Genomic DNA, 11,975 nt, shown 5'->3' on the forward strand with positions numbered 1-11,975 from the left:
ATCACGTTTGCACCTGGATCAGGCTTTGCCTGAAGCTACCCCTGGACTGTGTAGTTATAAGAGCCTAAAATTCCTGTTCTGCTGAAGCCAGTTTAGGTTGGGTTTTCTCTAACTTGTAACTGAGAGAATTGTAAAGGATACACACGGAGCTGTCCAGACACATACCCAAGGTGATTGCCACCCCCCCACACACACACTGCTCACACCAAAAGCCAAAGAAGGTCCCCTCTTACCAAGAAAGGTGGGTCCCAGGCCCGGCTAACTGTCAGTCTGACCCCCCAAGGCCTCAGCCCCCCACACCCACTGACACGCACACACGTCACAGACAGCACTGGGTGGATTTTTATTTTAATGTTGAAGGCACAGCCCCCCAGATGACCGAGGCTGTGACTGTGGCTGCCCAGCCCTGCCCGCCAAGGCCCAGCTCCAACCCCCCAAAGGGGCAGCTGTGCCAAAGGGGAGGGGTGGGTAATAAGGGGGCCTCCCCTTTTAGGGGGTCGCCTACCTCCTTCCTTAGCCCCAGTAGGGAAGAAGCAGGTGGCATAAGTAGGCAATGATGCCTCAGAGGGTCCCTTGGGGCCTCTCCCCGAACACCCCCCAACACAGGTCTTTGGTGGATGTAATTGCACAGACAATCCATAAAGTGACGGCTTGAGGGGTGCCCCCTCCCAAGAGCAGAGCCTCAGGGAAGGACGGGGAGAGGTCCCAGTTTCTCCCTGCGGCAATTCAGTGCGTAGAAACGGGGAGGAGCCCTTCCGCGCAGGCTGACGCAGCCCCCCCAGAAGCGCCTTCCGCCAGTACAGGCGGTCCTAGCACGGGCCCCGCCCCCACAGCCCACTCCGCAGCAGGCCCCCCCTCCCTGCATCTCTAACTCTATCTAGTAAGACATAAAAAATTCTCTGCTTATAAAAATACTTCTGCTCTGTCTGGGAGTGGGGGGTGGGGAGGGAAGGGCAATCCCTGGGGATGGGGCGGAGCGATGATGCTGGAAGCCAGGTCACAGCCCCTAAGGGGGGAAGGGGGTCACAGTGCGGGGGGCGGGGGGGGGGGGAGGGCGGTGCTAGGAGGAGGGCAGAGGACCGTTGGCTCGGCGGGGGGCTCCCTTGGAGCCTGGGGTCTTGCCGGGGCCAGCGGGCACGGGGGAGACGAGGCGGGTGGTGGCGGCGCTCCGCAGCTTCTGTTTCCGCCGCTTCGCCAGCGGCGCGTTCTCCACGCTCTTCAGGAAGAAGCCCTCGCGTTTGCCCCGGTTGAACGCCTGGCAGAAAATACGACGACGTGAGTACCCCCAACACCGGCCCGGCCTCGACTTCTAGATCCGAGCTTTGGCTCCCATCCTGGACCCTCCCTCCCATGGCACTAGGTCAAGGCCAACAGGTCCTTGGCCTCCGGTCCCCAGCATTCTGAAAAGTCAAGCCTCGAATCCGCCAGAGACCAGGCCTCGGCTCACCTCACCTCACCTTCCGGAGCTTTAAGGACTTCGCCTCCGGGAGACCCCCGCCTCTCCAGGCTCTGTCCGCACCCCACCCCCACCCCCACAGGCCCCGCCCCTCACCATGAAGGTGGCGTTGAGCCCGGAGCGCACAGCCGGCCCGGAGGACTCCAGCACGTCCGGCGTCCGGAGCGGGGGCGAGGAGCGCGCGCTGCCGTCCTGCAGCCACGAGCTGTCCCGCAGCCCCTCGAGCTTCAGCCTCTTGGCCGGGTCCACAGTCAGGAGCCCTGGGGGTGGGGTGGGGGGAAGTATTGGGGCAGGCCGTGCCGGAGGCAGCCCCCAGAGAGATCCTAACAGCCCTGCGCTCCTCCCGGACCGGCATCCTCACCAGGACCCCGGGCCTGGTGATGATCCCTATCCCGACAGGACCCCGTGGCCTCCCGCTCCCCAGACAGGCTCTGTGACTCCGGCTCCCCACCTCGGACCAGCTCCTTGGCTTCCTCGGACACGTTCTGCCAGGCTTCCCCATCAAGGGAGAAGCGCCCCTCGCGGATCTTGCGCATGATCTCGGCCGCCTGGCTCTGCCCGCCTTGGCCTGAGGCTCCCTGGAAGGGAACCTGTCCCGACAGCATCATGTACTGGGGGATGGGGGGAAAAGTGAGACCGGCCCGGGCTGCGGGCCCAGGGAGGCCAGGAGGCTGACTTCTCAGCCCACCCCCAGGACCGGTCATCCTCGGCACAGTAACTCCTGAGGCCCACTGGCCATGACCCTGACCTCCAACCCAGAATACTCGGGTGCCCTGACCCCAGCATCAGAGCGACCCTGCCTCTGAATTACAACCTCTGACGCCAGCCTCACACCAAACCCTGCTGTCCCCACAAACACGACTCCTGCCTCCGTTGCCCCTGTCGCCCCTCATCAGGAAGACCTCTGACCTCAGGCTCAGGCAACCCTGAACCCTCCTTGGGGACCCCGTCCCATACCAGAATGACGCCCAGGCTCCAGAGGTCGCAGGACTCGTCGTAGCCCTGCTGCGCCAGCAGCTCGGGAGCCGCGTACTGCAACGTGAAGCAGGGCGTCTGCATGGGCTCCGCGGGGCTTTGCGGGCGGAGCCGCGCGAACCCGAAATCGATAATCTTCACCGGGGCTCCCGGCGTGTCGTCGGCATATAGGATGTTCTGTGAGGGCAGGCGTCCGTCAGAGACGGGCCCTCCGCGCAGCAGCACTCCCCTGCACCCCCCCCTCCCCGGGCCCCGCGCCCACCACCTCGGGCTTGAGGTCACGGTGCACCACGCCCGCCTCCTCGTGCATGAAGCTCACGGCCGACACAAGGCTCCGCAGGATCTGGCTCGCTTCGGACTCACTGAAGTGCCGCTTCTTGCGGATGTGCTCCAGCAGCTCTCCACCCTGCAACAGCTCCAGCACCAGGTACGTGTGCAGCTGTGGGAAGCGGGGGCGGGTCACCATCACAAGCCAGGCCCCGCCCCGCAGGCCCCGGCAAGCCCCGCCCCTAACGTCAGGCCTCAGAAGGGTGCGAGCCCCGACCTCAAGATAACCCACCCACAAGAACCACCCCTACTGCCTTCCAGGTCCCCGTCCCTTTGGTCACCTCAAATCCTACAACCCTCCACGCCCTCCTCAAATTCCGTTCCCTTGGCCGTCCTCAGATCCGCCTTCCGGTCCTCCAGCCTTACTCCCCTCTTACTCCCCACCACCCTGACCTCCCGGATCCCTTCAGGCCCCGCCCACGGCTCCCTCAGACCCCGCCCCCTGCTGCCTTCCCGCCCCTCCGGCCACACCCACCCCGCTGCGGCTGCTCCAGCATCCCCGCGGTCCACCAAACCCCAGAAAGGCATCACCTACCTGGTCCTGATGAACCTCATGCAGCTTCACGACGTTGGGATGCGACTGGCACAGCCGCAGAGCGGCCACCTCGCGCTGAGTGTTCGCCTCCAGCCTGGGAGCAGGGCAAAAGGGGTCAAAATGGAAGACCTCCGGCCCCGCCCTCAACAGACTCTGCTTCTCCGGACCCAGGACCCAGACACCGCAGGGCCCATGCACCCCAAGCTGGCCCACCTGCGGCTAAGGATCTTGACCGCGAACTCCTGCCCGCCCTGGCGCTGGCGGCAACGGCGACACACGGAGAAGCTGCCCTGGCCCAGCGCGGGCTGCCGCAGGTCCAGCTCATACTGCTGGAAGAAGGGCGAGTCCTGGGGGTAAAGACGGTGTGTCAGAGGTCCTGCCTGGGAGGCTTGGAGCCACACCTCACCCCATCTCTCAGAGGTTCCAGACTTCCCCGGATGTCACCAGATTTCACCAAGGTCACACCGAGGGCACCTGGTACAGCCCTTCCAGGAATCGCGGGCCCTGAACTCCCGAGTCAACTTCTCCCCGCCCTGGCCCAACCCACCTGCATCATGGCGCTCCTGGCCACCGACGCCCTGCCAGGCCGGTCTCCAGCACCAGGTGCTTCTAGCACATCGGTCATCACAGCATTATTGTGGTCAAACAGGATGGACGGTGCAACGAAGGAATATCCCTGGTTGGGGAGGGAGGTGGGTCAGGGGCGGGCATGGGGACTAGAGGTGCAGGTGGACCCCTGGAAGATCCCTGGGTGGATCCCAGTCAGAACCGGAGGGGAGGAGGGCAGGCCCCAGGCCAGGGGTGGGCGGGACATGCCAGTACACACAGACGTGTGGGCATTTTAGTCCAGCTCGTCTCGTGATCACTTGGGGTTGTGCCTGTCCCTCACCAGTCTGTGACTCCACCTTTCACATCACAGGAACACCCACCAAGTGCCCAGGGCATTGCCTGGCACGATATAATGGTCCCCAAAACTGCATGAAAGGACTGTGACCTGGCATCGCACCTGCTTAGCTTATGAAAATGCAAACATGCCCACTGAGAACAAAAAAATCAGTGTTCCTTCCTCGCAAATCAAACTGTGGCCTCCTCTGCAAGGGGGCTACTGAAGAAACGTAACAGAAACCAGAGTTAATACTCTGCCTTTCCGAAGGATCCCTGTCGTGTCGCTTCAAGGGATTCCCAAGGGTAATTTAAACAGGGTGTTTTCTCCTAAAAATGCAGCTTCACTGTGCGCCCGCACGCAAGCCCCACGCAGGTGGGATGTTTGCCTGTCAGGTTCACTGCTACATCCTCAGTGCCCAGATCTGTGCCCGGCACAGGGTCGGCACTCGACACATATTTCTGGGTCATGAAATGAATGAAGGAAGGAAGGAATGAATGAGTCACCATCCATTCACAGGAAAGGACTTTCTCAGAACTGTTGAGACAATGGATCGGGCGATGTTCAGGTGCAGAGGTGTCACTGGTGAGAGCGTCACAGAGGCGGACTGACCCATGCATACTTGATATCAGCCTGTTGTTATTTAACAATTATAGACCGTGTCCTATATAGACAGGCCCAGCCCTCACACTGGGCCTAGGAACACAAATTAAACACGTGGTTCCCGCCCTCCGGGAGCTCAGGACCAGAGCGGGCAGCCCCAGGGGCGCTGTTGGGACACGAGCTGACCAACTGCTCAGAAGAAGGCGCTGTCTACAGAGGGCTGGCGTGCTGGGAAGGTGAAGCCCCGGGCGCCGGGAATGGGGAAGACTTCGTCCAGGGGCGGCCCCGGACAATGAGGCTAAGAAGTATACTGGGAGCTCGCCAGGCGAGCAACAGGGGGGTGGGGTGGGGGGGACACGCCAGGTGGAGGGAGCTGGTGTGCAAAGGTACGGAAGTATGTTGCGCAGCCTCCGAGCACTCCGTTGCTGCTGAAGCACCCAGTGGGACGAGAGTGGGCACGGAGGCTAGGGCTCAGGGCAGCAGGGACCACCACGGAGGGCCTCAGGTGCCGAGCAAAGGAGGTCAGCCTTGCCTGCCTGGCCTATACTCCTAAAATTGGAGGGAGGGGGCCTGTGCCCCCGGGCATGTGATATGGTGTCCCACCGGGCACGCAAAGCCACAGTAGAAACATGGCACCTCTCCCTGGGTATCTCCTTAAGCAAGTGAGTGATTTAAAATAATATTTTTACGTAACGATAAGGAGATACAATGGAGTAGAAGAGAAATTAACGTAGGATTTAAGGACAAACCATGAAGCTCAAAGCCGAGCCCTGCCACGGTGGTCTCCGTGACTGACAGTTGCAGGTTCCCCACCAGTGGGGAGGGCTGGGGACAGGGGCTGAGTCCTGCTCAGGGCACAGGGCCGACACAGCGCCCAAGGGTGAGCCAGGCCCGAGGCTGCCCCCCACCACATCGGGGTGGGGGGCGGGTCCGGACACTCTCACTCACCTGGAAGATGCGAGAGTCTCCAGAGGCGGGGCTGCCCGCAGGCGAGTAGACAGGCTCCAGCCGCGTGAACTCTTCTGCAAAGTTGCTCACGTCCAGCTCGGAGCGGATCTGGGGTCGGAAGGGAGCTGGGATCTTCCTCGCAGCCAGAGCAGCCCAATCAAGGCCCTGGGAAGCAGACATGAAAGACTAGGGGTCAAAGGGCAGGAAGTAGAAAAACCCCTCTCGGCTCAGGCCGCCTTCCCCGGGCAGCTCCTCGGTGAGACGGTGAGATGAGAGTGTGTCTGGCATTCGGGGGGCGGGGGAGGTGCTCATCTCACCTCCCAGCTTCTGTATCCCTCCCTCCGAGCGCTCGAGCCCTATTTCCCTTGGAGAATCACCCTCTATCACACTGAGTCATTCTGGGACTTTTAATAGAATTATCTTGCAAAACAAACAAATATATTCCTCCTATTATACTTAAATCTTACAGGATGTGTGCCTGGAATTGCTGGGGACCACCTCAGGGTCTAGTGATGAAGTCCCTGTGCAGAAAAGCAGGACCAAGAAACAAAGAAAAAGATTCCTAATGACAGAGGTCCAGCACCTGGATGCAGCCTTGCCTGAAGTCAGACCACTTTTCCTTCAACTTCTCTTACAGAAGCTAAAACATGCCCTCTTATGTTTAAGCTAGTGTGGCAGAGCCTGTTCATTGCCTTCCCAGCATTTATTTTCCCTGTCTTCCTTAGTTCCACATCCCCAATTTTGTTCCAGGAACCAATGTGTGAACTAAGACAATATTTTACAAACTTCCTTATAGTTAGGGATGACCAATAACTTGCAAGCAAATATTGTGAGATAGGAATCGAGGTAAAGATCCTCAAGAGGAAGGTGAACAGCTGGCAAGTGCCCTTTTGGCCCCTACCCTCCCTCCTCTGGATATCAGCCTGGATGGCAAGTGCTCCAGCAATCATCTTGAACCATGAGGCAACCCTGGACATGGCGTCTCCTTGCTCAAAATGGAGGAGCATTTTTTTTCAAAGAAGCTGAAGATACCACAGCAGCCCTGGCCTGCCGACCTCTAGATTTCTTTTTTGTAAATAAATAGATAAATAAATTACCCTCTAATTTGTTTAGACCACCGTTCATTCCAATACCTGTTAGCATTCAAACTATTCCATGGACATCGCCATTGCGAGTTGGATTTTTTGTCCCTTGAAGCTGAGGAGCCTGACCTACACTCGAAGGCCCCAGTGCCGCCGCCAGGGGCCTCAGCACTGAGCTATCACCAGAGAGGCTGTCTTGAGAGAAGGGAGAATGCAGAGAAAACACCCCTTACAAGCATCAGGCCCCGAAGACCTTGGGGCCTCTTTGGTAGGACCACTTGGCAACCCACTGGCAGCACCCAGGGCCCAGCGTGCACTCGGGACGGGCAGAGGGATTCACGGAAGGAAACTGACAAGGCTGGACCACTTCCCCCACAAAGAGACATCTTCGCCACAGACTCCGATTCCTGCCTGAGAAAGCATCTCCAAGGGCCCTTCTAGGCAGGTGCCTGCCGGGGAGACTCAGGGAGATGGATGACACTGGCCACAGGGTCACAGCGTGCCTGGCCCACGGCACATGCCCGTCCACGGGTGCCTTTGTCCCGAGGTCAGACACGTGGCAAGTCCGATGCCCACGCGTAACCAGATCGCAGCAGTGTGAAGGGCGCGGGCCCTCGAGTCACCCAGGCGGAGGGCTGAATCTGCGCTCCCCCACTTCCGGGCTGGGTGGTTTGGGGCCACCTCGCTGAACCTCAGTTTCCTCATCTGTAAAGATGGGGGTGATGGGGATGGTTCTGAAGGTCACACGGAATAATGCAAGCCGAGGGCCGGCACAGAGTGGGCGTCCGCTGTTCCAGGACCCTGCGAGGCGATGACACCGGCCGTGCCCAGCGCCCGGGCCAGAGAGGCTCACAAGGAGACGAGATTCACTCCGCACTGCACTCACTCTACCCTGCGTACGCTCTTAGCCAGTCGACAAACCCCGCACGGCTGGCTGACCGTGCACCTGAATTACAGGCACACGGACCGCACAGAGAGCAACACGCCTGGGTGGCTGCTCAGAGCGCAAGCGTGGCTCTTAGACTGACTCGGGCTGAGGGCAGACGTGGGGTCGGTGCCCAGCCCTACACACTCACTATCCAGTCTTGGGCGGGTCACCCCTCTGCTCTGAACCTGCCCAGTGAAAGCACGGATGAATCCGTTCTCAAGGCCCTGGCAGTCCGGCCAGTCAATGAACCTAGAATTTCCCCCCGCAGGAACATGTCTTGCGAGTGTCACTAGCGATGGATGAGAAGCAAGGCCTGTTTTCTTGATCTGGGGTTTTCCTAAATCAAGTGAAACCGGCCAGTCTCAGAGCTTCCTTCCAGAGCGTCCCCAAGCCCGGAGCGGCGGCCCAGACCAGGCATGTGCAGAGAGGCGTGGGGGAGAAGCTCAGAGGCCTCACCTGGAAGAAGGGGTGGCTCTTGACTTCCTGCGCCCCCTGAGGCCCCGCACCCAGCCGCTTCTTGGGGTCCTTGCAAAGGAGCCGCTGCAGCAGGTCCTGCGCCACGGGCCCGATCCGAGAGGGGAAGGGAGGGGAGCACTTCAGGATCCGTCTGGGAGGATTTGGGGGGCGTCAGGGGCAGCGAGCCCCCCCCACAGCCCTGCCCAGCCACCTCAGCTGCCCCCCGCCCACACCCAGCCCCACTCACCGGGACACCTCCGCCTGCGTGTTCCTCTCGCCCTCCAGGGTGAAGGGCGAGGCCCCCGTCAGCAGCTCAAAGATCAGGATGCCCAGGCTCCACCAGTCCACGGCCTGCCGGGGCCAAGCCGAGGTGAAGGCCTCCCGTCGCCCGGGCCCCACCCCGCCACCGCCCCCCACTCCCCCGCCCACCCACCTTGCCGTGCCCCGACTTGCTGCGGATGATTTCAGGGGCCATGTACTCGATAGTGCCACAGAAGGAGAAGGTTCGCTCTTTCTGCAGGGGCGGGGGGCGGGGGGGGGGCAAGAGGGCCGATTTGGGTCACCCAGCGGCTCCCAAGGCTCCGAGGAGGGCTCGCTGTGGGAACTTCGTGAACGCAGGGCCTGGGGCTATTTACCTCTGCACCCCGAGAAACACACAGAGCCAGGCGTGGAGGAGGAGGAGACAGAGAGAAGGTGACGTGCGGGGTGGGGGCAGAACGCCGAGGTCGCCTTCACTCACCTCCTCTGTCAGGAACTCCTTGCTGAGCCCAAAGTCCGTGAGGACGACGTGGCCCTCGGAGTCCAGCAGCACGTTCTCCAGCTTCAGGTCTCGGTAGATGATGCCCAGCTGGCAGGGGCAAGAGGGGCTCTAAGGACCCTTCCCCCCAACACCCTCAGCTCCCCGGGTCGCTGCTCAGGACGAGGGGATCTCCAGTGCGGGAGTGGGCCCGGAGCAGACTGAGCCACTGGGTAGGAAAGGCCATTTAGGAGGCAAAAGCAAGGAAGGAGAGCCCCATGGCGGACCCCCTGGGGAGCAGACCCCAAGGTCCCAGAAAGAGGAAACCTGTGTGAAGACCCCCATCTTACAAAGGCTTTGGAAGCCCAGCCACGAGGTCTCCATTTGAGGAAATTCTGTGAACATGGACCCAGGAAGCAACCCCGAGCTCCCTGAGAGGAAGGCTCCTTGAAGGAGGCACCAGGAGAGGAGACCCCACCGGGCAGTGCCGAGGCCTCCCTTCCAGGAGGCCTGGGGAAGCAGCCGCAGTCCCCATGACCCCCGGGAAGCCCAGAGAGAGACCCTGAAGAAGGCCCAGGCCCAGTGCCCATGGCGACAGGCACGTGGCCAGGTGCTCACCCACCTGGTGCAGGTGCTCCAGAGCCAGCACGATCTCGCCCGCATACACGCGCACCTCGGCCTCCTTGAAGTGCTGGCGCTGGTAGAGGTGGGTGAACATCTCGCCACCGTTCACATAGTCTGGGAGGCAGAGTGGAGGTTGGGAAGCATCCCCCATGGGTGGCCCCAGTGGCTTCCTGGCCCCCCGAGCTTGGCAGGCGCCTGTCCTTACCCAGGATGAGGTGCAGCTTGGCGTCGGTCTGGAAAGCGTAGTGCAGCGTGACCAGGAAGGGCGCCTGGCGCACCAGCTCCAGCACCGAGCGCTCGGTGCGCGTGTGCTCCCGCGTCTTGGCGCGCTGCACCAGCGCTGCCTTGCGGAGCACCTTCATGGCGTACAGCTTCCCGGAGTCGTGCCCGCCCGCCTTCCGCACCAGGAACACTTTCCCGTAGGCTGTGGAAGCAAGGAGTGGGCAGAGAGTAGGCGGTGAGCAGGAGGGTGGTGCAGGCTGGTGGGTGTGGGCGCGACGCCAACCCAGGAGGCTGTGCAAATTGGAGAAAGGAGCTGGGGTGAGAGGAAGGTGTGCAAAAAGTTGGCAGAGCTTTCGAAGGAACGGTGTGCACAGCACCAAGAGGATGCTCAGCGAAACCAGGGAGGGGGTGTGCAAACCAGGCTGGGGGGCATGCGACTCCACGAGGCCTGCGGTGCAAGGTGGGGGCGGGGTCCCTGCGGACCTGGAGAAGATCAGGCAGACTGGATGCGAACCCAGGGAAGGGAGGCAGAGGTGCACGCGGACAGGGGAGGCGTGTGCAAACCCGAGCTCGGAGTTTGCAAAGCGGGGGAGAGGGCTGTCATATCAGAACAAGGAGAGGAGCTGTGCAAATCGCCTGGGAGGGCTGCAAGCCCCCAAGGGCATTGACAAATCCAGGAGGCCCCCGTGGGGAGAAGCAGCCCTGACAGTGGGCATGCAAACCCTGGCAGGGCGGGGCGGGGCTGTCAAGGCAGGCTGTGCCAGGAAAGGGTGGGGGGCATTGCCTGTTGCCTGGCCCAGAACCAGGCGGGTGTGCCGGCGGGAGGCCCAGGGCACGGTGCGGTGCGTGGGGCATCTGCCCGGTGGGTGGGGGTCCTCACCTCCCGTGCCCAGCACCTTGAGCAGCTCGAAGTTCTCCACGCTCACCTTCTCCTCATGCCCGGTCAGGTTGGCTGTGGGCACAGGGGGCAAATGAGCCCAGCCAGTGCATGACCCCTCCCCGCGGCCCCGGCTGCTGCCGTCACCCGTCCCTGCAGTCTCCGGCTGCCCCTGTCCCACCTTCGGTGATCTGCAGCTCCACTGCGCAGCCCTCCTCCTCTTCCTCGTCCCCCATGGCGGGCCGGTAGCTGGGGCCCCGCGCTGCTCGGCTCCGGGCGGCGCCGGTTACATGGCGGCTCCGGCCGGGGCGGGCGCTTCCTGGTGCCGCCTCCAGGTCGAGTCGGGCGCCGGCACCGCCTCCCAGCTCCCCCAGCTCCCCGCCCCGCGCGCGGCCTGAGTCAGGCGCTGGAACGTGACAGCGCGACGGCGCGGCTGCGAGTGGGCGGGCAGGGACCCGGCGGTCGCACGCGGGTGCACGGGGCGGACCGCGCGACACTCCCGAAGGCTTTGGAACACCCTTTACGAGCCATGCCCGGGGTCGGTGGACAACCTCGGGCCCCAGCTGGGCAGTCGCTCCCAAGCCGGGCGCCTGCCCCTGGGATGCCGGCGGAAGCCAGCGGCGCTGAGACTCGGAGGAGCCTGTGCCCCTAGGGGGCCCACGCAGGTGCTGTGCAGCCTTCTCACCCGGGATGCACCTCAGGGCAGCCCAGCACCTAATTCTTAGCCACCAGTGAAAGTGAGGGGGTTCATAAAACTCAGAGCCCACCATTTTTTTTTTATCACTCCATGAAGGCTGCAAAGAGGGGAGGGCTTCCAAGCCCCCTGGACAGATCTGCAGCCTGAGGCCACACCACTGTCCTTGTCCAGTGGCTGCCAGCACAGGGCCAGTCCAGCCCCTGTCACTCAAGGTGGCCCACCGCCCTGGGAGCAGCCTAAGAGGGCGTCTGGGTCCTGGAAGCCCCACAGTCCAACCGGGACCCTCTCCCCTGGGAAAGAGCCTTTGGAACAGGTTGGGGGGGTGGGTGTCTAGGAGCTCAGGTGCCCTGCTGACCACAGCCCTGTCTGTGGACTCCCCCCACCCAGGGAGCACCTAGAGGGGGCGCTGAGAGGGTGCTGGAGCCAAGCCCCATGCAGTGGCAGGGAGAGATGTGAGGATCTCTTCATAGCTGACCTGCAAAAGCACCCCAGGCCCCAGCCCCCTGCACAGCCCACCCAGCGCCACACGCCCCACACGTGGTCCTGCCCCTGATGCCCCCAAGCCTGACTCTGTACCCACGCAGAGCCCACAGTAGACCCCCAAAAGGATCATCAGAGCCGCACAG

General features: G+C 62.2%; 1 protein-coding gene across 3 annotated transcripts; it reads right to left on the reverse strand.

Annotated features, from left to right (window-relative positions):
* Window positions 1-319: 319 nt before the first annotated feature.
* On the reverse strand, window positions 320-10,979 carry RPS6KA4 (ribosomal protein S6 kinase A4). Of its 3 annotated transcripts, none has more exons than XM_045855242.1 (17): window positions 10,834-10,979; window positions 10,656-10,727; window positions 9,759-9,977; window positions 9,552-9,667; window positions 8,933-9,040; window positions 8,627-8,707; window positions 8,441-8,544; window positions 8,194-8,344; window positions 5,728-5,892; window positions 3,841-3,969; window positions 3,507-3,640; window positions 3,294-3,387; window positions 2,697-2,870; window positions 2,414-2,608; window positions 1,908-2,046; window positions 1,553-1,716; window positions 320-1,255 (listed from the first exon to the last, which is right to left on the reverse strand). In XM_045855242.1, the coding sequence occupies exons 1-17, from the start codon at window positions 10,886-10,888 to the stop codon at window positions 1,061-1,063; spliced, it is 2,295 nt and encodes a 764-aa protein (XP_045711198.1). In that variant the 5' UTR covers window positions 10,889-10,979; the 3' UTR covers window positions 320-1,060. The 3 variants fall into 3 exon arrangements, with proteins under 3 accessions (XP_045711198.1, XP_045711197.1, XP_045711199.1); XM_045855241.1 differs by having other exon boundaries at window positions 1,908-2,067; window positions 10,834-10,978; XM_045855243.1 differs by having other exon boundaries at window positions 1,908-2,067; window positions 10,702-10,727; window positions 10,834-10,936.
* Window positions 10,980-11,975: the final 996 nt, after the last annotated feature.

The sequence above is a fragment of the Phyllostomus hastatus genome, unplaced genomic scaffold, assembly GCF_019186645.2.
Source record: "Phyllostomus hastatus isolate PE091 unplaced genomic scaffold, TTU_PhHast_1.1 phas_scaffold_11, whole genome shotgun sequence".
NCBI classification, from domain to species: Eukaryota; Metazoa; Chordata; class Mammalia; order Chiroptera; family Phyllostomidae; genus Phyllostomus; species Phyllostomus hastatus.